Source organism: Carcharodon carcharias, chromosome 6 (genome assembly GCF_017639515.1).
Source record: "Carcharodon carcharias isolate sCarCar2 chromosome 6, sCarCar2.pri, whole genome shotgun sequence".
Taxonomy (NCBI): Eukaryota; Metazoa; Chordata; class Chondrichthyes; order Lamniformes; family Lamnidae; genus Carcharodon; species Carcharodon carcharias.
This window is the reverse complement of record NC_054472.1, coordinates 187372847-187399164: the sequence shown is the minus strand read 5'-3', so window position 1 is coordinate 187399164 and position 26318 is coordinate 187372847. Positions and strand designations below refer to the sequence as shown.

The window sequence follows — 26318 nt, the reverse complement described above, 5'->3', positions numbered from 1 at the left end:
CAAAAAAATATATAATGAAAGGGAGGGGGGAGGGGGTTAGAAAATGCAAACAAGGCTGCAGCAAAGAGTTGTCAGCAGCTTTATAAAAAGACAAAGAGGGATTGAAGTGCACGCATTGTTCTGACCCATTGCATTTTAGTAACTAGGGGAGGCAGTGCTGTATTTGGATGCAATTTCTGATTTAACACTGAGCTGAGAATCTCCCCATCAATGAATGAAGAGTTCCCTCTGAAACTCCAGCCAGTTACACCAAAGCCAGACTACAGCTGGGGATGGAGGTGGTGCCACTGCAAACAATCGCTGCAGAAGGTAAAGCAGCGAGTGAGAGTTGGAATGGGGTGAAATATTAACGTGTGCCATTGATGTGCCCCCCTGTGTGTTTTACTGATCCATGAAGTTAACCATTCCAAGCCCCCATGTCTGCTGGGTTGAACTCAGATCCCCCCCCCCCGGGTAACCCAGACAATGGCTCATTCCCTCGCAGCGAACCTGGTGCAGGTCAGAGGAGGAAAAGGAGGAGGAGGAGGAGGGGGGGGGTTTCCCCTGATATAGGCTCCATAGTGAAGTTAGCTGGGCTGATGTTTGTGTGCTGGAACAGTAAGTTAATCATTTTTCCTCCGAGATGAGAGGAATGGCAGTAGAAGGCGCCAAACTGTCCTGTATTTGTGAACCCGGAGTTTATCAAACACCCCCCCCTCTCTCTGAGATATGGTTCCTTCCAACTTTAAGCCCTAACCCCTCCCCTCCTCGCCAGACCAGCGCAAACCAATGTAACGGGTTAGTTTCCAAAAAGGAAGGGATTTAAAAACTATTCCAGGGCAAGCTTCAAGAGCAGCAAGCGAAAGTTTAAAGGATATCTTTAAAATTAAATTGAAACTGCTTAGTAGTAGGCTTTTTAATTGTTGTTTTTCGCTGATACTAAACAATGAAATTAGATGTTTCTCCCCAAATCCAGGATGGAATTGGTGAAACCCGACGCGTTGCCTAACGCCTCATAGGGAAAAAAAACGGGCGCATGCGCATGAGCGCCTTCAGGTGACGCACGAGCGCCCACAGTTGACGCGTGCGCGGTGCCGAACGAGATCGACGCGTGCGTCGTGGGCGACTGGTGGAGTTCGCCCGTGCGCAGTGACAATGTGGTTGAATCTGCGCGTGCGCGTTGGCGGCGTGATGGGGTTCTGCGCGTTTGAGGGCCGAGCCGGTTGACGCGCGGAGGGGGCGGGAGGAGGAGGAGCGGCGGCCCCGGCGACAGGCCCTGAAACGATGGCGGCCAGGTATGACCGAGCCATTACCGTTTTCTCGCCGGACGGACACCTCTTCCAAGTGGAGTACGCGCAAGAAGCGGTGAAGAAAGGCTCCACCGCCGTAAGTACCGGGGGGGCGGGACTCCCGGCTCCGCCAGTCGGCGGGATCAGGGCTGAACTCGGGCTACAACCCCAGGATTCCGCCCGACCCCCCCCCCCCCCCATCTCCGAGAGACCAAAACCCGTTCGTAAGCACCCCTTAAACCCCGTCGTAAACCCCGTTGTAAACGCGCCTTAAACTCCGCCGTAAACGCGCCTTAAACCCCGCCGTAAACACCCCTTAAACCCCGTCGTAAACCCCGTTGTAAACGCGCCTTAAACTCCGCCGTAAACGCGCCTTAAATCCACCGTAAACACCCCTTAAACCCCATCGTAAACACCCCTTAAACCCCATCGTAAACACGCCGTACACCCCGTTGTAAACGCGCCTTAAACTCCGCCGTAAACACCCCTTAAACCCCATCGTAAACATGCCGTAAACCCCGTTGTAAACGTGCCTTAAACTCTGCCGTAAACGCCCCTTAAACCCCGCCGTAAACGCCCCTTAAACCCCGTCGTAAACGCGCCTTATCCCTGCCATAGACGCCCCTTAAACCCCGCCATAAACGCGCCTTCAGCCCCGCCGTAAACGCGCCTTCAGCCCCGCCGTAAACGCGCCTTCAGCCCCGCCGTAAACGCGCCTTCAGCCCCGCCGTAGACGCCCCTTAAGCCCCGCCGTAGACGCCCCTTAAGCCCCGCCGTAGACGCCCCTTAAACCCTGCCGTAACCGCGCCTTAAACCCGGCCGTGAGCGCGCCTTGAAGCCTGCCGTGAGAGCGCCTTGAAGCCTGCCGTGAGCGCGCCTTGAAGCCTGCCGTGAGCGCGCCTTGAAGCCTGCCGTGAGCGCGCCTTGAAGCCTGCCGTGAGCGCGCCTTGAAGCCTGCCGTGAGCGCGCCTTGAAGCCTGCCGTGAGCGCGCCTTGAAGCCTGCCGTGAGCGCCCCTTGAAGCCGGCCGTGAGCGCCCCTTGAAGCCGGCCGTGAGCGCCCCTTGAAGCCGGCCGTGAGCGCCCCTTGAAGCCCGCCGTAAACACACTGAATAATGGAGCCTCCACAACCCTCTGGGGCAGAGAATCCAAAGATTCACCACCCTCTGGGTGAGGAAATTTCTCCTGGTCTCAGCCCTAAGCGACCGGCCCCTTACCATGGGACTGTGTTTCCATGTCCCCTGACCAGCGAGGACAAACTCTGTGTCCACCCTCTCCAGCCCCTTCCCAACCTTTTAGGCTTCAATCAGATGGCCTCTCATTCTCCTAAACTCCAGAAAGAAATAAGACCATTTTATTCGGCCTCTCATTCCAGTGACTGATCCAGCGAACCTTCGCTTCACCACCTTGGATGGAGTATATTCTTAAATATGGAGACGAAAGCTGTACGCACCGCTGCAGATACCCCAACAAACCCCTGTACAATTGTAGCGAGACTTCTTTATTCTTGCACTCCGCTCCCCTTTCAATAAAGGCCAACATCCCACTTGCCTTCCTGATTGCTTGCTGCACCTGCCTGCTCACTTGCACGCCTCCCTCCACACCAACATTTTGCTCTTTGAAAGTGCTGTCCAATTAATCCCACTCCCTTGCTCTTTCCCTGCTGCCCTGAAAATGTTCTCCCTTCCGATAATTGTCCCATTTGGAAGTTATTATTGAATCAGCCTCCACCACCCTGTCAGGCAGCGCATTCCAAATTGTCATCACTTGCCACGCGAGAAACAATCCACCTTATCTCCCACCTCCACCCCCATCCCCATGGTTCTTTTACCAATTATCTTAAATCTGCCCTCTGGTTCCTGACCCTTCTGTCAAAAATAGAAGGACAGACCTGCATTTACTTCTGTAATTGTAGTCACAGTTGCAATTGATAACTGCAGTGTTTTGCTTTTACACCAACGTTGCTATGTTGGTTGTGGCTCAGTTGGCAGCCCCCTCACCTCCTGAGTTTGCAAGATTCTGGGTTCAAGTCCCATTCCAGGGCTTGGGCACAAAAATCAACGATGGCATCCCAGTTCCAAAACTGAGGGAGTGCAGGCGCTGTTCAAGGTGCCGTTGAACTGCTGTCTGTTCTCGGGCAAATGTAACGATGTCGTGACACTGTTTTGAAGAAGGACCCCGATGCCCTGGCCGATATTTATCCCTCAGTCACGTCATTCAAAACAAAAGCAGGTTAGCTGGCCATTATCACATCGCTGTTTGTGGGAGCTTGCTGTGCGCAAATTGGTTGCTTCGTTTTGTACATTACCAAAGTTGGTGACACTTCAAAAGTGGCTCATTGGCTGCCAGGTGTTTCTGGATGCCCTCAGATGTAGTATATAAATGTATGTTTTTTTTTTGAGTTTGCAATGTCAAACTAGCACACCTAGTATGCTGCAGCAGCAAACTAGAGCCTTGTGTTTCTTGTGGTGTAGTGTTCTTGGTCATCCTTTGAGCATTATAAGTGCCACCAGCCAATCCCTAGTAACATATTAAAAATGCAGCTCCTGGAAGGGTAAATGAGATCCTATTTTTACGGATTCAAATCCATTTTAAGACTCAGTGTTGTGTCTGAAAATTCCAAGCAGAATGACATTTCCGTAGTTCCCTGACCAAACCACAAGTTCAACACTGAACTACTTGAGGGTTTGTTTACTTAATTAGACTTTTGGGTCTGAAAAGAGGAGACAGGATCCCATCAGCAGCAAATAACACATTGTGTATTTTATGGATAATAACTGTTGACCTTATAAACGTAGAAAATAGGAACAGGAGTAGGCCATTCGGCCCTTCAAGCCTGCTCCACCAATCAATATGATCATGGCTGACCCTCTCTCAACACCATAATCCTGCTCTCTCCCCACACCCCTTGATACCTTTAGAGTCTAGAATTCTATCTATTTCCTCCTCAAATATATTCAGTGACTTGGCCCCCTGTGGTAGAAAATTCCACAGGTTCACCACCCTCTGAGTAAAGAAGTTCCTCCTCATCTCAGCCCCTAAATGGCCTACACCATATCCTGACACTCTGACCCCTTGTTCTAAACCACCCCACCCCCCCCCCCCCCCCCCCCCCCCGCCCCAGCCACAGGAAACATCATCCCTGCATCCAGTCTGTCTATTCCTGTCAGAATTTTATATGAGATCCCCTCTCATCCTCTGACTGAGCATTAGCAAAATTGTTAATAAAAGCAGACAGTGATGGATGTTTGCCATGTTGCTGGTTTTTGTAAACTCAGTACAGAGTGGTTATGTCATTGGAGTAATGATCCAGAAACACGAGTTTCAATCCCACTACCGCAGTTAGGGAGTTTAGGTTCAATTAATTAAATAAATCTTGAATTTTCCAAGTTTATAAGGACAACAGTTATTATCCATAATGGTGACTTTGAAACCACTAGATTGTTAGGAAAAACCCCATTTGGTTCATTAATGCCCTTTAGGGACGGAAACCTGCAGTCCTTACTGGCATACATGTGACTTCAGACCCACAGCAATGTTGGTGACTCTTACTTGCCCTCTGAAATGGCCCAGGAAGCCTCTCAGTTATATGTCAAGTTATATGTGCAGTTGGGGATGGGTAACAAATGTTGGCCTTGGCAGTTATACCTTCGTTCCTTGAATGAGTGAATAAAGTTGACCCAAGACCCAAGTTAGTCCAACCATAGAGCACAGAAGGAGGCCATTCTTCCCATCATGCCTGCGCCAGCTCTTTGGTGAAATTATATCCAATTAATTCCACTAGCCGTCTCTCTTCCCCCCTTCCCCCCACTCTTCCTGTAGCCCTGTAATTAGCCCCACTTCCTCCCCCACTCCTTCGTGTAGCCCTGTAAATATTTTCCCTTCAGTTACTTACTTTATGTTGATCTTCACATCCTGTATTTACTCGTTTGCTTTTACTTCATGTTACAAATTTTTTTTTTTAAGGTTGGGATTCGAGGTAAAGACATAGTTGTCCTCGGTGTGGAGAAAAAGTCTGTCGCAAAACTTCAGGAGGAACGAACAGTGAGAAAAATCTGTGCACTTGATGACCATGTCTGCATGGCATTTGCAGGTACGCTGTGAGATTTCCTCCTTCTGCTTTTCAGTACAAACTAATTGCCTGTGATCATTTTGCATTTCTAGCTAAAAAGTGCAGACTATGCCAAAGAAATATTCATTAGTAAATCGTTTTTGGCTGTGATTCTGTGAAAGCCTCGAGCTTGACTCGCCTGGTGATGACAACTGTAATTGTTGTCTTTAGGTGTCTTGTATCTTCATTTTACCAGAAAAATAACTCACATTCGAATTGGTGCTCAATGCACTGGAAGCTGTGGAAAAATTTCAGCAGCAGCAGCAGTTAGGTGGAGGGTACAAGTGGATCATGTTCCAGAAGAATCTTGATGACAGACATAAAGAAAGCCAAGAAGCTCAGCTCAGCTCTGCTCTCACTCAATCAGAACATGGCGATTGTGCCGATTCTCCAGAGCTGGTTGTTCATCTGCTCTTTTCCCAGGGAGAGGTGGGAGTTGCATCCACAATGGATGGCAATTTGAAAACCTAGCCTGTTGATGAGCATTCTGAGGAAGCCACAAAACACTTGGGGTGGTGCCTGATGGAATGAAAACCGACCAATGTGTTGCCCTCATGTAGTGACCAAAACAGACACTGACAACAGTGGACTTGAGTTTAATTTTAACTCCACGTTAATTAATGGAATCGGCGGCAGCAGTAAACTCAATGGTGATAAATGTTCAAGGCAGGATGGTGTGTGGCTTGAGCAGTTTTTCCACAACATTTCTGCTTTCGTCCACCTTCGTGGTAGAGGTTGCAGAGGGGAAGAGGTGTTGGAGAGATAAGCTGAGTGAGTTGCAGTGATTCCTGTAGATCATGCATACTTGCTGATGAAGGGAGTGAATATTGAGTCCAGTGGCAGGGACACTCTCTAAGTGAACTGCTGTGTCCTAGACAGCACAGAGCCTCATGAATATTGTCACAGTTGCACCGATCCAGGTGAGTGTTGAGTGTTCCGTACATTGAGCATTGTAGATGGTGGAGGGGCTTTGAGGTGTTGGCAAGTGAACCACTTGCCTCTAAATACCCTGCCTCTGCCATGCATTTGTAACCATGGACTGATTAAGCTTTCGGTCAATAGTAATCCTGCAGGTGTTGATTGTGGGGGACTTGGGAAAGGTGAGCTGACTGGAGCGTCTTGTTTAAGGCTATTATTATTAAAACCCATGCATTTAGGTGGCAAAAAAGTTATTGGCCTGAACTTTGCTGGCAAGGCTGGCTTTTATTGCCCACCTGTAGTTGCCCTGAGATGATGTTAGTGGGCTGCCTTCATGAACTGCATTCTTGTTCTTTGTAGCAGTGTAATACAATCGAGTGGCTTGCTGGGCCATGTCAGAGAGCAGTTATGACCACAGTGTTGGACTGGAGTCGCACATAAACCAAATCGGGTAAGCTGAGCAGGTTTCCTTCCCTAAAGGACTTCTGTCAATCAGTTGGGTATTAATGACAATCTGACAGCTTCGTGGTCCCTTTTACTGGTGTCAGCTCTATGTTTCCGGATTTTGTTTTAAACCAAAATCAAATTCTCAATTACCAAAGTGCAGTCTGCAATTGGATTCCCTGGGTTATTGGTCCAGGTTTCTCGGTTACCAATCCACCAACTTGCATTTATCTAGCACCTTTAGCATACTGTTGTACCTCCCAGCTGCTTCATTATCACGCAGTTTGTAAACATGACTTAACACTTTGCAATTGTCTGTGATCGTGACCTTTTGATGGTGGAAGGGTAATTGACGGAGCAAGTGGAATGTAGTTGGGCCAAAGACACTCGCGTGAGGAATTACTGCAATGTTGCATGGGCCAACTACTGTCCCTCATGGGCCAGGGTAAGCTGGGCTGTATAACCCACTCCTCCAGTTTATGTACTTGCTTGCAGAAAACGTTGCTTTATTACTCAAGATCAAAAACTGTACTCTTGGCATAGCCACCTTTTATTTTTACTATCAGCATCATTGTGGAAAGTGAAATTTGTTGCATAACAATAACCTTGGATTCTGCATAAGAAATAGGGGCAGGAGTAAACCCAATAGCCCCTCGAGTCTGTTCTGCCATTCAGTAAGATCATGGCTGATCTTCTGCTTTTACTCCACTTTCCCACCCACTCCCCATTCCTTTTGATTCTCTGAGAGACTAAAAAATTGTCTCTCTCAGCCCTGAATGTACTCTGAGCATCGACAACTCTCTGGGGAAGAGAATTCCAAAGATTCACGACGGTTTCCATGAGAAACCTAAGATTGAAGTGAAGTTTGCCTCTGGGGGTCAAGTTTCAACAGATGAATGCTCGATTATTGCCTGAGAAAAGAGGCAGACAGTATTTGAAACTGGGTGGGACGCAATTTTCAGGCAACCCTGGGAATGGAGGAAGAACCTGCTTGCATGAAACAAGCGGGTGGCTTCAACAAGCCAACAGGGTTTTGTCCCACACCTGTTACAGCACCCCCCATTGCAATATTTTTCAGTTTTTTTTTATTTCACAGCGTTTGGGTAATGCTGGCTAGGCCAGCATTTTTTGCACATCCCTAGTTGTCCCTGAGACAGTAGTGGTGAGCTGCCTTCTTGAATCATTGCAGTCCCTGTGGTGTAGGTACACCCACAGAGCTGTTAAGGAGGGAGTTCCAGGATTTTGACCCAGCAGCGGTGAAGGAACGGCGAAATATTTCCAAGTCAAGATGGTGGGTGACTTGAAGGGGAACTTGCAGGTGGTGGTGTTCCCATGTGTCTGCTGCCCTTGTCCTTCTAGGTGGTAGAGCTCGTGGGTTTGGAAGGTGCTGTCAAGGGAGGCTTGCTGAGCATAAATGGGTTGATCCTGCACCAAGTGCATTCTGCCTCTTTAAAGGTGAGGGCGCAGCTGGCTAACTTGCGATCTTTCTAAGGGAAAATGGCTGAGGAAGGAGCATGAGAAATAGGAATAGCCCCTCGAGCCTGCTCCACTATTCAGTATGATCATGACTGACCTTTTATCTCATCTCCATTTTCCCATTCCATCCCCATATTCTTCCGTTCCCTTTTAGGTTTTATTTTGCTTGACCCTGGAGGAGCAGGAATATTTTTCCCTGGACCTCCCAGAAAAGACAGGGCCCCAGCTCACTGCTGGGCCTTGCAATGCCACGATCTGAGATTGTCACCTCCCCCCATTTCACCCAGAAACCCTGAAGCAGCCGGGAGCCACAGAAAAGTAATGGTTGCAAACAGAAGTTGTTTCGTTAGTAATCTAAAGGTCAGGATGCACAATCAGTGTGGGAGCTTTTCCTTTTGTTGATTTTCTCCAAATTTACCTGACATGTTCCATTCAAATTTTTTCTCACTATTTCTCTTTCACCACCGCCCCTCTCCCCCCACCCTGCACCTCCACCAACCCACTAAAAATCAAACCTGAAAGAAACCTATCATGTTAAATGGACAAAAAAAAACACACCGATTGTTATGAAATGATTAGTTATAATGCCTGCATACAAAGTGCCGATGTGAATAAGTCAGCAGCTACCCAGCACCCATGTGTACACTAGAGCTATCTGTACCTTGCATGTCCTGCCATCCATTCTTAATTAGCACATTCTTTTAGATAATGTCACCACCTTCAATACCTCTTTGTTCTTTTGTCTGTGACATCTTTTGATTATCTGCTCCTATCACTGCTTGCTTGTCCCTACAACCACCCCCCTCACCACTTCTCTTCCTCCCACACACCACCACCACCTCCCCCCACCATCACCTTAAACCAGCTAATATTTCACCCCTCTCCTATTTTTACTTAGTTATGTTGAAGGGTCATGAGGACTCGAAACGTCAACTTTGTTCTTCTAGGCCGATGCTGCCAGACCTGCTGAGTTTTTCCAGATATTTCTGTTTTTGTTTTGGATTTCCATCATCCGCAGTTTTTTGTTTTTACCCATGTGTACTTGTTTAATCTGAAAAATATTATTTAACAGCGTGTGATCTGCTCAGGACATTGCCAAGCTAAATCATACTTTTCTTGTTCAATTATTAGCTCGACAGAAATAATGAATCTAAAAGATGTTGAGAATGTGATTATATGGACCCGTCTGCTTTTTCCATCCTATGCAAGTGCTCAGTCTCTTCATGTGACTTATATATAAAAAAACAATGTTTATTATGAATATACGATTTCATTAATTTTTTTTTTGCAGTACCTTCCAGCCTGGTAACACACTTTACATTTACAGTGGTGTTACTTGTGTAGTTATACAACAGTTAATTTTATAAATGATTAATATTTCCCTTGCACTGTTGTGGATTAATATGTGCAGACTATCTTTTGTATATTATTCAAAATGCACAGTTTAAAAAATTATCGCAAACAAGGTCACATTTGGCAAAACAGAGCATCTCACAACTGTCCAACTGCAGCATGGAGATGTGCAACACCTTTGAAGCAGCGTTTATTGTATGATATGTAAATTCACTAATAAGACTCCCTGATTTGTCTGGACTTTATATTTAAAAGTAATCATAAGGTAGACTGAAATGCTGGCATTCAAAACATGTTTGTTAGGTGCAACTCACTGAATTCAGAGAGTATAACTTTGGAATTTCTACTTGCTTGGTCCAAATCTATAAATCCTTCATTTCCTGATGTGATTAAATGTTTTTGATGGCAATACCTGAACCAATTTGAATTCACTCTGATATGTGGAACTTTTATTGCTCGTGATGTCTCTGTGCATGAGCTGCCAAATAACAGTTAAAATCGCCACACAGCCGGGAAAATTGCTTGACTGATTAATTCTGCTTTTAATTTCAGGTCTAACTGCTGATGCTAGGATAGTGATTAATCGAGCCCGAGTGGAGTGTCAAAGTCATAAACTTACTGTGGAAGATCCGGTGACTGTTGAGTACATCACGCGTTTCATTGCGACTTTGAAGCAGGTAAACGCGCATCATCTTTCCTCCCTGCCTGCCAGAGAAGTAAAACTCAATCTAAACTTGCAACAGGTCATAAATATAACTCTTGATAACCCAGTGAACCTGACGTCTTTTGCACTGGGGAAAACCCTGAAAGATGAAATAATGAAGCATCCAGAAAGATGTAGACCAATGTAGGGAGTCAGCATAACTTTAGAGTCATTATGGCACAGAAGGACCATTCTGCCCATTGAGTCCATGCCAGCTCTGTGTAGATTGACCCAGTCAGCCCGCCTTCCCCCTGCTCTATCCCCATAGCCCTGCAAGTTCATTTCCCTCAAGTGTCCATCCAGCTTCCTTCTGAAACCATTGATTGTCTCCACTTCTACCACCCTTGGAGGTGACGAGTTGCAGGACGTTATCACTCATTACTTAAAAAAAGGATCTTCCTCGCATTTCCCTCTGCCTCTCTTGCCCAAAACCTGAAACCTGTGTCCTCTAGTCCTTGTACCGTCAGCTAATGGGATCATTTCTTCCTATTCTATCTGATCCAAACCTGTCATAATCTTGCACACTTTCTGACTGGAAGTCATGTCCGAGGGTCAATAGGATTTCAGCGAGAGCAATTAGTGGATAAAAGGAAATTAATAGACATGGAGCTTGGCGGGGAGGGGTGGGTGAAACTGACCTTCAGTACAGTGCGATATCAACCATGTAGTGATTCACTACCGCCCACTTAGCGATCCTGTAGAAGGTTAATTTCAACCCGATTTTCTGGAAGCTTTTGATACTGCAGTAAAGGAAATTGGAGCTGATGGAAAATTGCAGGATGATTCGGTATAGTCAACGCCGTTTTACGAAAGGGAAATTGTGTTTGACAAACCTACTAAAGTTTTCGTTTGAAGGTGTAAGTAGCAGGATAGAGAAAGGGAAACTGGTGAATGTAGAAGAGGACTATACAATAAAGTACCATACAAGAGGTTGCTTATTTTCATTCCTTGAATGTGGCCATCAAGACCAAGCCCCATCCCTAATTGCGCTTGAATTGAGTGTATTCCTGGACCATTTCAGAGTGCAGGTCAGAGTCCAGCACATTGCTGTGGGTCTGGAGTCACATCTAGGCCAGACCAGTTAAGGATGGCAGATTTCCTTCCCTAAAGGACATTAGTGAACCAGATGTGTATTTACAACAATCAATGATGGCTCTCATGGCACCATTACTGAGACTAGCATTTCATTGCACATTTTGTTAATTAGCCTGGGCCTCTAGATTACTTCTTCTGACATGTCTTTCTCTTTCCTTAACCGAGGGTCGTTCCCCGTCCCCCGTCCCCCGACTGTGGTTGGCAACGCCCCCAACTGTGTCTGACACATCTCCCACACCACTGCCCTCACCCCTTCCCCTCCCTCCCAGAGCCATGATAGGGTCCTCCTTGTCCTCACTTTTCACCCCACCAGCCTCCGCATTCAAAGGACCATCCTCCGCCATTTCCGCCAACTCCAGCATGATGCTGCCACTAATCACATCTTCCCCTCATCACTCCTGTCATGCATTCCATAAGGACCGTTACCTCGGTGACACCCAGACCTACTCTTCCCAACTCATCATCCCCTTCCCATGGCACTTTCCCATGCAAATGCAGAAGATGCAACGCCTGCCCCTTGACCACCTCCCTTCTCACCATCCAAGGCCCGAAACACTCCTTTCAGGTCAAGCAGTGCTTCACTTGCACCTTTAATTTGGCCTACTGTATTCGCTGCTCCCAATGCAATCTCCTCTACATTGGGGAGACTAAATGCAGACTGGGTGACTGCTTTGCCATTTCAACACACCATCCTTCTCTCATGCCCACATGTCCATCCTTGGCCTGCTGCAGTGTTTCAGTGATGCCCAACGTTAACTGGAGGAATAACACCTCATCTTCTGATTAGGCACTTTTAGTCTTCAGGATTTAACATTGAGTTCAACAACTTCAGGCCATGAACACTCTCCTCCATTTTTACCCCTTTTTTCATCCATTTTTAAATTTATTTATTCATTTTTTTTATTTCAGTCTATATATTTTTTCATCCTTTTTCACCCCTGCACCCCACAGGGTCATCTGTCACTCGTTTCTACCTTGTTCTGCTATTGAAACATTCTGCTCGTAGCTTTATGCCACTATCAGCACATTCTTTAGTCATTAACACGACTATTAACACTCCCTTTATCTTGTGTCCATGACATCTTTGTTAATCTCACCTGATCTCCCACCTATCCCTGACCTTCTGTTTTGCTCCCCCCTCTCTTCACCAGTGTAAAATCCATCTCATTTCTACTTCTCTTTAGCTTGAAGAAGAGTCATTAGGACTCGAAACGTTAACTCAGTTTCTCTCTCCACAAATGCTGCCATACCTGCTGAGTTTTTCCAGCATTTTCTTGTTTTCAGATTTCCAGCATCCGCAGTATTTTGCTTTTATCCTCTAAGTTACAAGTCCAGTGACATTACCAACTCGCCACTGTCTCCTCCTTTGCTACTCAAGATTAGGGCTCAAGGGATTGGGGATATTAAGTTAGCATAGATTGAGGATTGGTTAAAGGGCAAAAAACAGTCGGAATAAACAGGTCATTTATTTTTGGGATGGCAGGGTGTGACTACTGGAGTGCCTCGGAGGATCACCACTTGGACCATCAAGCCTGGCAGCATCTGCAAAGAGGAACACAGTTAACGTTTCGAGTCCGAATGACCCTTCAACAGAAATGCTGAAGGGTCGTTCAGACTCAACGTTAACTGTGTTCCTTTTCGCTGATGCTGCCAGACTTGGTGGGTTTTTCCAGGTATTTTTGTTTTTGTTTTGGATTTCCAGCATCCGCAGTTTTTTGCTTTTACCACTTGGACCATAACTGTTTACAAACTGTATCAGTGACTTAGATGGTGGGACTGAGTGTAATGTAATTAAGTTTGCTGCTGATGCAAAGCTAGATGGGAAAGTCAGCTGTGAGGAGGATGTAGAGGGTTGCAAAGGAGTATTAACAGGTGAGGTAATCAGCTAAGAAGGTGGCAGATGGAGTTTAATGTGGGGAAGTGTAAAATTATTCACTTTGGTACGAGGAAAAGAAATAACGTTGGTATGCAGAGGGACCTGGATGTTCTTTTACTGGAATTGCAGTTCTGGCAAGCTATTAAGAAAGCAAATGGTATGTTGCCTTGATTGTAAATGGTTGGAGCTCAAGAGTAAGGAAGTCTTGTTGCGATTATGTAGGGCTTTCTTGAGATCACCCCTGGTGATCTATGTGTACAGTATGGTCTAAAAATATCCTTGCCTTAGAGGGGGTGCAAAGGGTATTCACCAGATTGATTGTCCTCTGAAGACTGAGTGGATTCTCTGGATTTGAAAAATATAAAATTCATATCATTGACACGTTAGGTGGAAAGTCTCTTTTTTCTTTTAATTCATTCATGGGATGTAGGTGTCGCTAGCTAGGCCAACATTTATTGCCCTTGTTCAAAGGGCATTTTTAAGAGTGAACAACATTCCTGTGGTCACATGTAGGCCAGATTTCCTTCCATTAGAGAACCAGATGGGTTTTTACAAATATCAGCAATGGTTTCGTGGTCCAGATTTATTCAAATTTCACCACTTGCCGGGCCCCCCGGAGCATTACCCTGGGTCTCTGGAATACTAGACCAGTGACAATACCACTATGCCACCGCCTTCCCCTGACTGGGTAGTCTTAAACTAGGGGCTGGAGTCTCAGGATAGGGGTGGACCACTTAAGATGGCGTTCAATCAAAATTCACTGTCACTGGGTCAAAATCCTGGAACTCCCTCCCTAACAGCACTGTGGGTGTTATTACACCACATGGACTTCAGCGGTTCAAGAAGGCAGCTCACCACCACCTTCTCAAGGGCAACTAGGGGTGGGCAATAAACGCTGGCCCAGCCAGCGACACCCATGTCCTGTGAAGGCTGTGAATCTTTGGAATTCTCTACTGCAGAGGATTGTGGTTACTCCATTGATGAGTGTGTTTAAGTTTGACAGATTTTTGGACGTTAAGGAAACCAAGAGATAGGGGGATAGGGCAAGAAATTAGAGTCCACTTAGAGGATCAGTCTTCTTGATGGGTGGAGCAGGATCGCGGGGCCTCCCGTTTATTAAGTAGCGAAATATAAGGTGTCTTGACCTGCTGTTGGTGAAAACTTATTAAAACTGGTACTGTGAGAGGTGGATGTTATTTTGGCAAGCACATCATTTTTGCCTATATGTTGTGCGAATGGTTGACGGAGTTCTGCATCCCCGTAAAACTTGGACATGAAATAGTTTGTGATTCGTTCCCCTTGGTGCCTGCTACTTGCAAAAGAGGAGGGGTGGGTTGAAGGAAATATTTGAGAGCAGACAGATACCATGTTCAACAATACATGGGCCGGGGGTGGGTGGCCTGGTGATGATATCACTGGGCTAGTAATCCAGAGGCCCAGGCTAATGCTCTGGGGACATGGGTTCAACTCCCACCACGGCAGCTGGTGAAATTTAAATATAATTAATAAAACCTGGAATTGAAAGCTAGTCTCAGTAGTGGTAATGATTACAACTATGATTGATTGTTGTAAAAACCCATCTGGTTCACTAACGTCCTTTAGGGAGGGAAATCTGCTGTCCTTACCTGGTCTGGCCTACATGTGATTCCAGACCCACAGCAATGTGGCTGACTCTCAAACCGCCCTCTGAAATGGCCCAGCAAGCCACTCAGTTCAAGGGCAATTAGGGATGGGCAACAAATGCTGCCAGCGATCCTGACATCCAGTGACAGAAAGAATAAAACATGCTTTTAGCAAATAAAATGTAATTAATTCTATTCTCTTGCTGCAGTGCTAAATTCCTTTTCAGTTAGCCCCTTTTCACCGAACTTCAAACACATGCATTTGCCTGTCAATTTCGCTGTACTGGTCGTAGCAGCAATACTCGTTACTCTAGTGTTTTGCTGGTCACTTGTATGCAGCGAGAAAGAATTAACAAATGCAATTGTTTGATGAATTTTATACTTTAATGTTTTGTTTAGCGCTACACACAAAGCAATGGACGAAGGCCCTTTGGAATCTCTGCATTGATTGTGGGGTTTGATTATGATGGCACGCCACGTTTGTACCAGACTGATCCATCTGGGACATATCAAGCTTGGAAGGTAAATGTTTCTCTTTCTACTGTCTCTTTTGTAAACAATAAAATCCTTTCTCGCATTTTTTTTCTCCCTCCATTTTCTTCCCTTGTCCTTTTCTCTGCTGTGGACAGTACTGGCTTACAGTGACCCATATAGCAATGAAACAAAAACAAAACTTAATTTCTATAGCACCTTTTATGAACTCAGGACACCCTAAGTGCTTTCCAGTGATATAATTACCTCTGAGATGAAGTTACTGTTTTAATGTAGGCAAATGTCAATTTAGACACAGCAAATTTCCACAAACAGCAATGCTTGAGTATCACTGAGAAAAGCAATATGTCTAAGCTTTTCGTCTTGCCGTCATCGTGGCACTCGCAAGAATACCAATATCGAGGGAAAACAACAATTTATACTGTGTGTGTAAAGAGAGTGCTGATTGGTTGGCAAGTGGCGTTGCCATGGAGAATGCACCACTGATGGTGACTGACAGTTAACTGCCAACCATTTTTGAAATTTAAACCAGGCAGCTTGACCCTGATTGGTCAAGGCATTGCCCATTGCCCTAAGGAATGAGTCAGTGAATGACTGTCACTTGTTTAGCTGAAACAGGCGCAATGTGTGTACATGTTCTATCTGTCTGCAAAGAACATGGCCCTGTGAATTACACGTAGCTTCCAGTACACACAAATGCACCACACTGAGAGCCTGACTGACAATCTTAAGTTGGATGTCAGAGTATTTCTTAGCACGCTGAGGATTAATTAGCAAATGTTGTCCAATCGTGGAATCACATCTAATGTTGGACACTGTGTTTTGAGTTTTCCAAGCGTGGGCGGGTTGGGTACGGTCTGTACCTTGCCCATTGCTAACAGGGGCTGGGACATGCTGTTTGGTACAATCCGCCAGTCTTTGGGATGTATGGCCTGCATACCTAGCATCACACTGACACTGAAATTCATATACCACTTTACTCATCTGTGTGAAAGGCAGAACGTCTTTTTGGCTTGATTGCAGCATCCTGCTATAGGTGAATGCCACTCATGTTGCTGCTGCATAGTAGCAGCGTGAAACAGCTAGCTTCACCTGTTGCTCCATTTTTGAGACACCTTGCCTTTCCAGGTTCGCACCAAACAGCATGTCCCAGCCGCTGTTCACAATGGGCTGTTGCCTGGGCTTGCAAAACTCAAAACACAGTGTCCAACATTAGATGTGATTCTGCAATGGATAACATTTGGTAAATAATCCTCAATGTGCTAAGAATTAGGGTGACAACCAATTTAAGATTGTCAGTTGGGCTCACAATGTGGCACATTGCGTGTACTGGAAGCTATATGTGTTAATGCACAGGGCTCTGTTCTTTGCAGACAGAAAGAACGTGTATGTGCATTGTGCCTGTTTCGGCTAAACAAAATAAGTGACAGCCGTTAGCTTACTCATTCCTCGGGGCAATGCCTTGACCAATCAAGGTCAAGCTGCCTAGTTTAAATTTCAAACAATGCTTGGCAGTTAACTGTCAGTCAGCATCAGGTGTGCATTCTCCATGGCAACACCACTTGCCAATCAATCAGCAGTCTCTTCAAATACAATGTAAATTGTTGTTTTCCCCCTTATATTGGTATTCTTGCGAGTGTCCTGATGAATGCAAGACGAAAATCTTAGACATGTCTCTTTTTTTCAACAATGCGATAAGGACCAGGAAACCTGTTTTTGTGGCTATGTATGAGGGATAAATATCGGCCAAGATACCAGGGGGAACAGCATCCCCCCCACCCCTTCCCTGCTCCTCTTTGGTATGATGGCTACGTAATGTCTTGCATCAAGCTGAGAGGACAGACAGAGCCTCGGTTTAAGGTCTCGTCCAAAAGCTGGCACCCCTGGCGTCGTAGCACTCCCTCGGTCCTGGAGTGGAGTGGAGCGACAGCCTGGATTCGTGTGCTCAAGTCTCTGTGGTTGGACTTGAACCCATGAGCTGACACAAGAGTTGACAGTGCTGCCCACTGAGCTGTTGCTGACCCTCTGGCACCTTGTCTAAATGGCTATTTCTACATGTGAGCCCCGTGAATATCAGTGGGCTATCATGAATTGGGATCCACCCAGCCAGACACACCATCTGAGGGCAGAACAAAGGGCTTTTAAATGACAAATGCAAGTGGGAATCCTGACATTTTATTTTCTCTTAACGGACAAGTGTACGTACTCTCCCCAAGTTGCTTCGCCTGTAATGTTCAGTAGAGACTGGGAATTAAACCTACAAAACTCTTGGTTCGTTTGCTTCAGCGCCACATTATTATTATTATTGTCATCCGTCTGTCTCTGGAGACGATCGACTGGGTCCCGGGTACATGCCACTTCTGGACTGCACATCGTCTAATGTGACTGGAGAAGCCAACTTGTCCCTTCTGCAGTTGGCACGGATGAATAGAATTGGCCCAATGTCGACTGATGTTTTTTTCCCTTCCTACGGGCTCCCAGTCAACCTCAGATCTCTCTTTCGCAGACATCCTTGTGTTGTAGGCGTGGGTGATATGTTGGTCTTGTGCTGATAGCACGCTCACCGCAGAACATATCTTTGGGGATGCGGCCGCTGTCCATTCGGCTACATTAACGTGGCACGTTTAACCCGCTGATCAATGGTAGTGCGGTTGCTCATGTATGAACAGTTTGCTATGTAGTTTACAAATCATTAACCCTGGGGTTTTCTTGAAGCTCAGATGGGCCATAATGATCTAAATAATTTCTTCCCCCTTTTTTTTTGGAGTGTAGAAATTATCCCTTTGCATGTATAAGGAGCGAATTGAGATGTGAAAGTGATTTTTTTTTTCCTCTAAAAAGACCACCTGAGCACCCCGCAGCTGAAGGAGTGGGAACATAACTATATAATTGTTGTCTGAACAGGCAAATGCAATTGGTCGCAGTGCCAAGACAGTCCGAGAATTCCTGGAAAAGAACTACACTGACGAAGCGATTGCAACAGACAATGACACCATCAAGCTGGCAATTAAGGCTTTACTAGAAGTAAGTGAAATATAGTGTTGTCAGGATCAGACTGATTAACAGTCTTTGCAAAAAGAAGGCACAGGACCATCAAAATCTTCCATGTATAGTGGTAAAAGTCCTAGAATGCCATAATTAAAACTGAATGTGACTGTGTTCAGTCACTACCAACCATTGGCCCCAAATTGTGAAGTGACTGAAACGCAGTTTTTAAAAACTGGGGATTTAAAAAAAAAAAATCTTGCAATTAAAATGAAATTTGTCTTACTCCTGACATTGTACGCCAGTGGCTCTGGTTGCGATTAAGCTGTCAGCTCCCAGTTATCGTGGATAGGGTGAGGGGGCGGTTTCTGTGCTGTGCATTCTTCGGTACTTGCAACATTGCCAGACCTGCTGGTTTGCTGATATTGTTAAATGTTTGTTGTGGGTTGAAGTTTCAGAGATATTTGGGGGGGGGGGTCTCTCAAATAGTGGTGCGTAGTGGCTGCAGGTATGGAACAGGCCTTTAAACGACGTGGACAGTTTGCTGAATTTGCTGTATTTTCTTTTCCATCCCTCAGACAGTCCTTCCCTTTGTCATTTTGAAAATCCAAGTTTCCTGCACCCAACCGTTTTCTCAGATTCTAGATCAGTGCAAGTGGACAGTTAAAATGTTAGTGGCTTCACCCGATTCTCAAGAATGCTCTGAGCATTTGGGCCACAATTGTTTTGACCTGGAAAGCACGGCCGGAATGGTAGTAGGTTCAAGAGGAACTTTGGGAAAGGGAATCGGAAATTTACCTGAAAAGGAGAAATTTGCAGGGCTCTGAGGCCAGAGCAAGGGGATGGGACAGACAGGATGGGCCCAATGCCTCCTTTGGTGCTGGATCATTCTGTAAGGGCCCTGACCAGCAGAAAATATCAAGCAAAAGTTGGGAGTCTAAAGAATGTTTCCTCGTATTTACTAAGTTGATTTTGACTAAATTAAGGGTAGTGAAAGAAAACGGAGAGAAGAGAGAGACTGGAAAATAATTACGACCATCTAGCTAACAAGTTATCCTGACTGCAGAGTTTGGAATGCTTTTCTGTATTTAAAAACACAGAAATAAACACTTCCTTCAGCTAAACAATGTGACTGTGCCATTGTGTTCAGTTCCCACCACTAACACTGGATTTTCGCCAATGACTTGTACCCCCTCTTCCCTGGCCACAGTCTCAGGCTGAACTTGATTGTTCACAAGCTCCACGTCCTAATCAACCAGGAGCTTGTCCTTCACCCCTAACCTACACTGTCTGCTAGTCACTTCATGGTCCCCTCTCTTTAACCTCTTCCAACCCTACAGAATGCAACACACAGACACCCCCCCCCAAACACACTGTTCCCCTCATTCTGTTTGTACCTCCCTTTGTACCATCATCAATAGCCATAATTTTAACCAAGCTCTGGAATTTCCTCTCTCAGCTCCTCTGCGTCTCCAATTCCTCCTTTTTAGACGCTTGCTGAAACCCACTTCGACCACACTTCTGGTGGTTTCCACAAATATTTCATTCTTTAGGTGGGCCTGTTTTTGATTATAATTCTGGAGCGCACTGAGAGTTTTTCTACATTGAAGTAAGTATGATTTGCTTCATTTTATCTCAATAGTTTGCTTTTGAATATGACCTATTATTTCTACTCTTGTTTTAGGTAGTACAGTCTGGCGGGAAAAATATTGAACTGGCCATAATAAGGAGGAATCAGCCACTCAAGGTAGGTGGAAAACCTGGATGTGGTACAGAACATTGGAAATAGGAGCAGGGAGATGCCACTCGACCCCTTGAGCTTGCTCCGAGAATCCTGTACAGCGAAGTGAAAACACTTCTTGGTATTGTGGGTTACTTGTGCAGAAGGAATACCGCAATGCATCTGTAACAAATCTCATCCCATTAACTTGAGAAGCGTTAGAATACCGATGAACGGTTGTTTGTTGGACTGGAGGAAGGTATGCACTGGGGGTCCCCAGGGGGGGTCTCTGCTCTTCTTTATCTGTATTAATGACCCAGATTTGGCTGCGCAGGGTCCAATTTCAAAATTTGCGATGACAGAAGACTCGGAAGAATTGTAAGCTGTGATATGGGTCGTGATAGACTTTGAGGACATGGACAGAGGCTGGTGGAATGAGCGGACACGTGGCAGGTGAAACTTAATGCAGAGAAGTAAAAAGTGATAGATTTTGGAGGGAAAGATGAGGAGATGCAATGTAAGATAAAGGTTGCAATTCTCAAGGGGGTGCAGGAGCAGAGAGATGGGCGGTATGTGTGCGCAGGTAGTTGGAACACGGACAGACAGGTTGAGAAAACGGATAATAAGGCACAGCGGATCCCGCTTTGTGAATGGAGGCACAGAGTACAAAAACAAGGAAATTACAGGGGGCCTTTGTAAAATACTGGTTCAGCCTCAAAGGGAATATTACAAGGGAGGCGATGGCATGGTGGCATTGTCGCTGGGCTAGTAATCCAGAGACCTAGGTTAACGCTCTGGGGACCTGGGTTCGAATCCCACCACGGCAGATGGTGGAATTTGAGTTTTAAGAAAATCTGAAATTGGTTTCACAGTCATCATGAGACTTGCATTGTCGATTGTTGTAAAAACCTATCTGGTCCACTATTGTCCTTTAGGGAAGGAGATTTGGCTTACGTGTGACTCTTAAATGCCCTCTGAAAAGGTAAAGCAAGCCTCAAAAAAGGAATGAACCAACCGCCTTCGACCCAGGCACCGGAAACGACAATGGCAAACTCAGCCCTGTCGACCCTGCAAAGTCCTCCTTACATCTGGGGGCTAGTGCCAAAATTAGGAGAGCTGTCTCACAGGCTAGTCAAGCAACAGCCTGACATAGTCATCCTCGCAGAATCATACTTTACAGATAATGTGCCAGACACCACAATCCCTGGGTATGTCCTATCCCATCGGCAGGACAGACCCAACTGAGGTGGTGGCACATTCGGGGTATACGTTCGGGAGGCAGTTGCCCTCAGCATTGATTCCGGACCCCATGAAGTCTCATGGCATCAGGTCAAACATGGGCAAGGAAACCTCCTGCTGATTACCATGTACTGCCCTCCCTCAGCTGATGAATCAGTGCTTCTCCATGTTGAACATCTCTTGGAGGAAGCACTGAGGGCAGCAAGGGTGCAGATTGTACTCTGGGTGGGAGACTTCAATGTCCATCACCAAGAATGGCTCGGTAGCACCACTACTGACCGAGCTGGCTGAGTCATAAAGGGCATAGCTGCTAGACTGGGTCTGTGGCAGGTGGTGAGGGAACCAACAAGAGCGAAAAACATACTTGACTCATCCTCACCAACCTGCCTGCGGCAGATGCATCTGTCCATGACAGTGTCAGTAGGAGTGACCACCGCACAGTTATTGTGGAGATGAAGTCCTGCCTTCACATTGAGGAAACCCTCCATTGTGTTGCGTGGAACTAGCACTGGGTGCTAAATGGGCTAGGTTTCAAACAGATCTAGTCACTCAAGACTGGGCATCCATGAGGTGCTGTGGGCCATCAACAGCAGCAGAATTGTACTCGAACACAATTTGTAACCTCATGACCAGGTATATCTCCCACTCTACCATTACTGTCAAGCCAGGGGATCAGCCCTGGTTCAATGAAGAGTGCAGGAGGGAGTGCCAGGAGCAGCACCAGGCATACCTAAAAATGAGGTGTCAACCTGGTGAAGCTATAACACAGGTCTACTTGAGTGCCAAACAGCATAAACAGCAAGTGATAAACCGAGCTAAGTGGTCCCATAACCAACATAATTTGGAAACCTAAACTCTGCAGTCTTGCCATATCCAGTCATGAATGGTGGTGGACAATTAAACAACTCACTGGAGGAGGAAGCTCCACAAATATCCCCATCCTCAATGATGGGGGAGCCCAGCACATCAGTGCAAAAGTTTACACTGAAGCATCTGCTACAATCTTCAGCCACAAGTGCCGAGTGGATGATCCATCTCTGCCTCCTCTGGAGGTCCCCAGCATCACAGATAACAGTCTTCAGCCAATTCGATTCACTCCACGCGATATCAAGAAACGGCTGAAAGCACTGGATACTGCAAAGGCTATGGGCCGTGACAATATTCCAGCAATAGTACTGAAGACTTGTGCTCCAGAACTTGCCACTCCTCTAGCCAAGCTGTTCTAGTACAGTTACAACACTGGCATCTACCTGGCTATGTGGAAAATTTCCCAGGTGTGTCCTGTACATAAAAAGCAGGACAAATCCAACCCGGCCAATTACCGCCCCATCAGTCTACTCTCAATAATCAGTAAAGTAATGGAAGGGGTCATCAACAGTGCTATCAAGCGGCACTTGCTTAGCAATAACCTGCTCACTGACAACCAGGTTGGGTTCTGCCAGGGCCACTCAGCTCCTGACCTCCATATAGTCTTGGTTCAAACAAGACAAAAGAGCTAAATTCCTGAGGTGAGGTGAGAGTGACTGCTTTTGAAATCAAGGCAGCATTTGACCAAGTGTGGCATCAAGGAGCCCTAGAAAAGCTGGTGTCAATGGGAATCAGGGGGAAAACTCTCCACTCGTTGGAGTCATACCTAGCACAAAGCAAATGACTGTGGTTGTTGGAGGCCAGTCATCTCAGCTCTAGAATACCACTGCATGAGATGGGGGTGTTTGCTGATAATTGCAATTGCGACTCCTCAGATACTGAAGCAGTCTATGTCCAAGTGCAAGACCTGGACAATATCCAGGTTTGGGCCAACAAATGGCAAGTAACACACGTACCACACAAGTGTCAGGCAATGACCATCTCCAACAGAAGAGAATATAGCCATCGCCCCATGACATTCAATGGCATTACCATCACTGAATCTCTGACTAGCAGCATCCTGGGGGGGTTATCATTGACTAGAAACTGAACTGGACTAGCCATAAAAATACTGTGGCTACAAGAGCAGGTCAGAGGCTAAGAATCCTGTGATGAGTAACTTACCACCTGACTCCCCAAAGCCTGTCCACCATCTACAAGGCACAAGTCAGGAGTGTGATGAAATACTCTCCACTTGCCTGGATGAGTGCAGCTCCCACAACACTCAAGAAGCTGGACACCATCCAGGACAAAGCAGCCCGCTTGATTGGCACCCCATCGATAAACATTCTCTCCCTCCACCACCAATGCACAGTAGCAGCAGTGTGTACCCATTACAAGATGCACTGCAGCAACTTACCAAGGCTCCTTCAACAGCACCTTCCAAACCCACAACCACTACCATCTAGAAGGACAAGGGCAGCACGTAGATGGGAACACCACCACCTGGAAGGTCCCCTCCAAGTCACTCACCATCCTGACTTGGAAATATATCGCCGTTCCTTCACTGTCGCTGGGTCAAAATCTTGGAACTCCCTTCCTAACAGCACTGTGGCTGTACCTACACCACATGGACTGCAGCGGTGTAAGAAGACAGCTCACCACCACCTTCTCAAGAGCAACGAGGGTTGGGGAATAAATGCTGGCCCAGCCAGCGAAGCCCACATCCTGTGAATGATTAAAAAAAAAAATTCTGAGCACCACACTTTAGGAAGGATGTGTAGGCACGAGAGAGGGTGCAGAAAAGATTTACGAGAATTTTTTAAAAATTTAATCTTTCTTGCAATGGCGGACACCGCTGGCAAGGCCAGCATTTGTTGCCTATCTCTAATTGCCCTTGAACTGAATAGCTTGCTGGCCCATTTCGGAGGGCAGTTAAAAGTCAGTCGCATTGCTGCGGGTCTGGAATCACATGTGGACTAGATCAGGTAAGGATGGAAGATTTCCTTCCCTAAAGGACATGAATGACCAAAAGGTTTTTTTATAAGAATCGGTGATTCATGGTCACCATGAACTAACTCACAATTCCAGATTTTTTTTAATTAATTTTATTTAAATTCCACCAAATGCTGTTGTGGGGTTTGTACCCATTCCCCCAGAGGATTAGCCTGGGTCTCTGGATTACTGGTCCAGTGATGTTACCATCGCTTCACTGACCCCCCCCCCCCCCCCCCCCCCCCCCCCCCCCCCAAGGGATGAGGGGCTTCAGTCACGTGGATAGATTGGAGAAACTGAGACTGTTTTCTTGGTTGAGCGGAGGTATTCAAAATCACGAGGGGCCTAGACAAATTCGATGGGGAGAAACTGTTCCCGGTGGTGGAAGGATCGAGAACCAGAGAGCAAAGATTCAAGAAGCGTTGAAGACATGAGGAAAAGCCTTTTCACGTAGCATGAGCTTAGGATCTGGAGTGCGCTGCCCAAGTGTGTGGCGGAACCAGCCTAGTTTCCAAAGAGAATTCATAATAATCTGAAGAAGAAGAAAAAATATCAGCAGGGGCTACAGGGAAAGGGGAGGGGAGTGGGACTTGTTGAGTTGCTCTTGCGGAGAGCTGGTACTGACACAATGGGCCGAATGGCCTCCTATGCCATAACCAGTTTAAGATTCTATAAAACATGCAGGTCGTATTTGAACCGAATAAAGATTGAAGGTCTGCAGCCGCAGGATTAGATTTTGAATCGCTTAATCTGGTGTTTATCACTCGTATTAGCGACAGTGCAGCGACAGCAGCGAAAACTGTTTTGGAACAGAAGGTGGTGCAGTCCTCTGCATAATATTGTAAAGTGACTACTATTTATGTTATTCAGTTGTAACTAAGGATGCCATATTTCCTTTCCACAGCTCCTAGATGCAAAAGAAATTGAACACCTTGTTGCAGAAATTGAAAAGGAAAAGGAGGAAGAAACTGAAAAGAAAAAGCAAAAGAAAACCTAATTCTTACAAGAAATGAAATAGTAACTTTGTTAATGCTGCAAATTAGACTTTAGTTTTTGATCCAAACGGCACGTGGAGTGCTGCAAAACATTAAAGGCTGAATTTTCCCTCTTCCTTGCTCACCCCTCCTGTGATGCCTGCACTTGTGGTGTGGCTGAACTCCCTGGGGGCGAGACACAGCCAATACTGCTCTTAGCAGCAGCCCATCAGAGAACCCTTATCTGAATGTGATCAGGTAACTACATTTCATGGCATCTGAAGACTGAATAAAAAGGTGCTCCAACGGGACATTTTCATCACTGTGTAAAAATACCAGGAAGCTGTAGTTTAATTATATTCACCTTTTTTTAACGAACAAAAGACGGTTTGTCAGTGATGTGGATACAATAAAGATGCAAGCTCCTTTTCATTTGCATCAAATGGTCTTAGTCCTGACCCTTATATTGAATGAGAACTGCAGTGATAAGTATTAGGCTATACGTGAAGGCTTGCAAAAGAAATCAGAGCCCTCCTGAAGGTTCAATGAGGAGCTGAACGATTGTGAGCAGGAAGCTGTGCAACATGATTTGACCTCAGCAAGGTGGTGATGGGGACAAAAAAATTAAAAGGATCTCTCTTCCTTTCCTGCCCCCTTTCCCTGATGAAGTGGCCAAATGCACTGAGACAAGACGCTCATCAGTGTTCAGGCCCCAGTCTGTGTTGAGCTCGATTATCCCTGTTGTTGGAGGGCATTGCAGTTGTCTCTGGCTGGGAAGGGGTGGAAATTAGCCTGGGCGCACATTTCTTATAGCTATCCAGTGATTGCTATTGAAAGTGCTGTAAATGAGTGAACAAATAGACAGCCAGTATTCACTAGGGAAATAACACTATTTGGGTAAGGGTTTCCAGAGATGTTACCGATCTGGAACTCTACTCTGTCCCAAATCACGACCTTCAGTTGAAGAAGGGAGAAAGATGGGGATAACGTAATGTTGTAGCGTCAGCCTTTTAAATGGTATCTCAAAAGAAAGCACAGTATTATGCCTGTTTACAAAAAAAGTATTTCAAAACTTGGAAGGTTGTATGGTTTGTTAACTTTAGTGTTAATTTAGTGATCGGCACACTTTTGCTGTGCATACATTTTGAGTTGTTGTTACAATTGTGCATTGGTTTAAATAAATATTGAATTTTGCTTGCAGGA

At 45.9% G+C, this 26318-nt stretch overlaps 1 protein-coding gene across 2 annotated transcripts; it reads left to right on the top strand.

Moving 5' to 3' along the window:
• The first annotated feature begins 158 nt into the window (after positions 1-158).
• Positions 159-26318, top strand: psma8 (proteasome 20S subunit alpha 8). 2 transcript variants are annotated; one of them, XM_041190299.1, is made up of 7 exons: positions 159-309; positions 5233-5359; positions 10121-10245; positions 15264-15386; positions 18261-18380; positions 20026-20088; positions 25046-26318. In XM_041190299.1, the coding sequence occupies exons 1-7, from the start codon at positions 211-213 to the stop codon at positions 25136-25138; spliced, it is 750 nt and encodes a 249-aa protein (XP_041046233.1). In that variant the 5' UTR covers positions 159-210; the 3' UTR covers positions 25139-26318. The 2 variants fall into 2 exon arrangements, with proteins under 2 accessions (XP_041046233.1, XP_041046232.1); XM_041190298.1 differs by lacking the exon at positions 159-309 and adding an exon at positions 1168-1365.

Coding starts and splice junctions, on each gene's coding strand:
- psma8 (XM_041190298.1), top strand. CDS start 1,264: ATGGCGGCCAGGTATGACCGAGCCATTACCGTTTTCTCGCCGGACGGA. Junction 1,366..5,232: donor TGAAGAAAGGCTCCACCGCC/GTAAGTACCGGG, acceptor TTTTTTTTTAAG/GTTGGGATTCGAGGTAAAGA. Junction 20,089..25,045: donor GGAGGAATCAGCCACTCAAG/GTAGGTGGAAAA, acceptor TCCTTTCCACAG/CTCCTAGATGCAAAAGAAAT.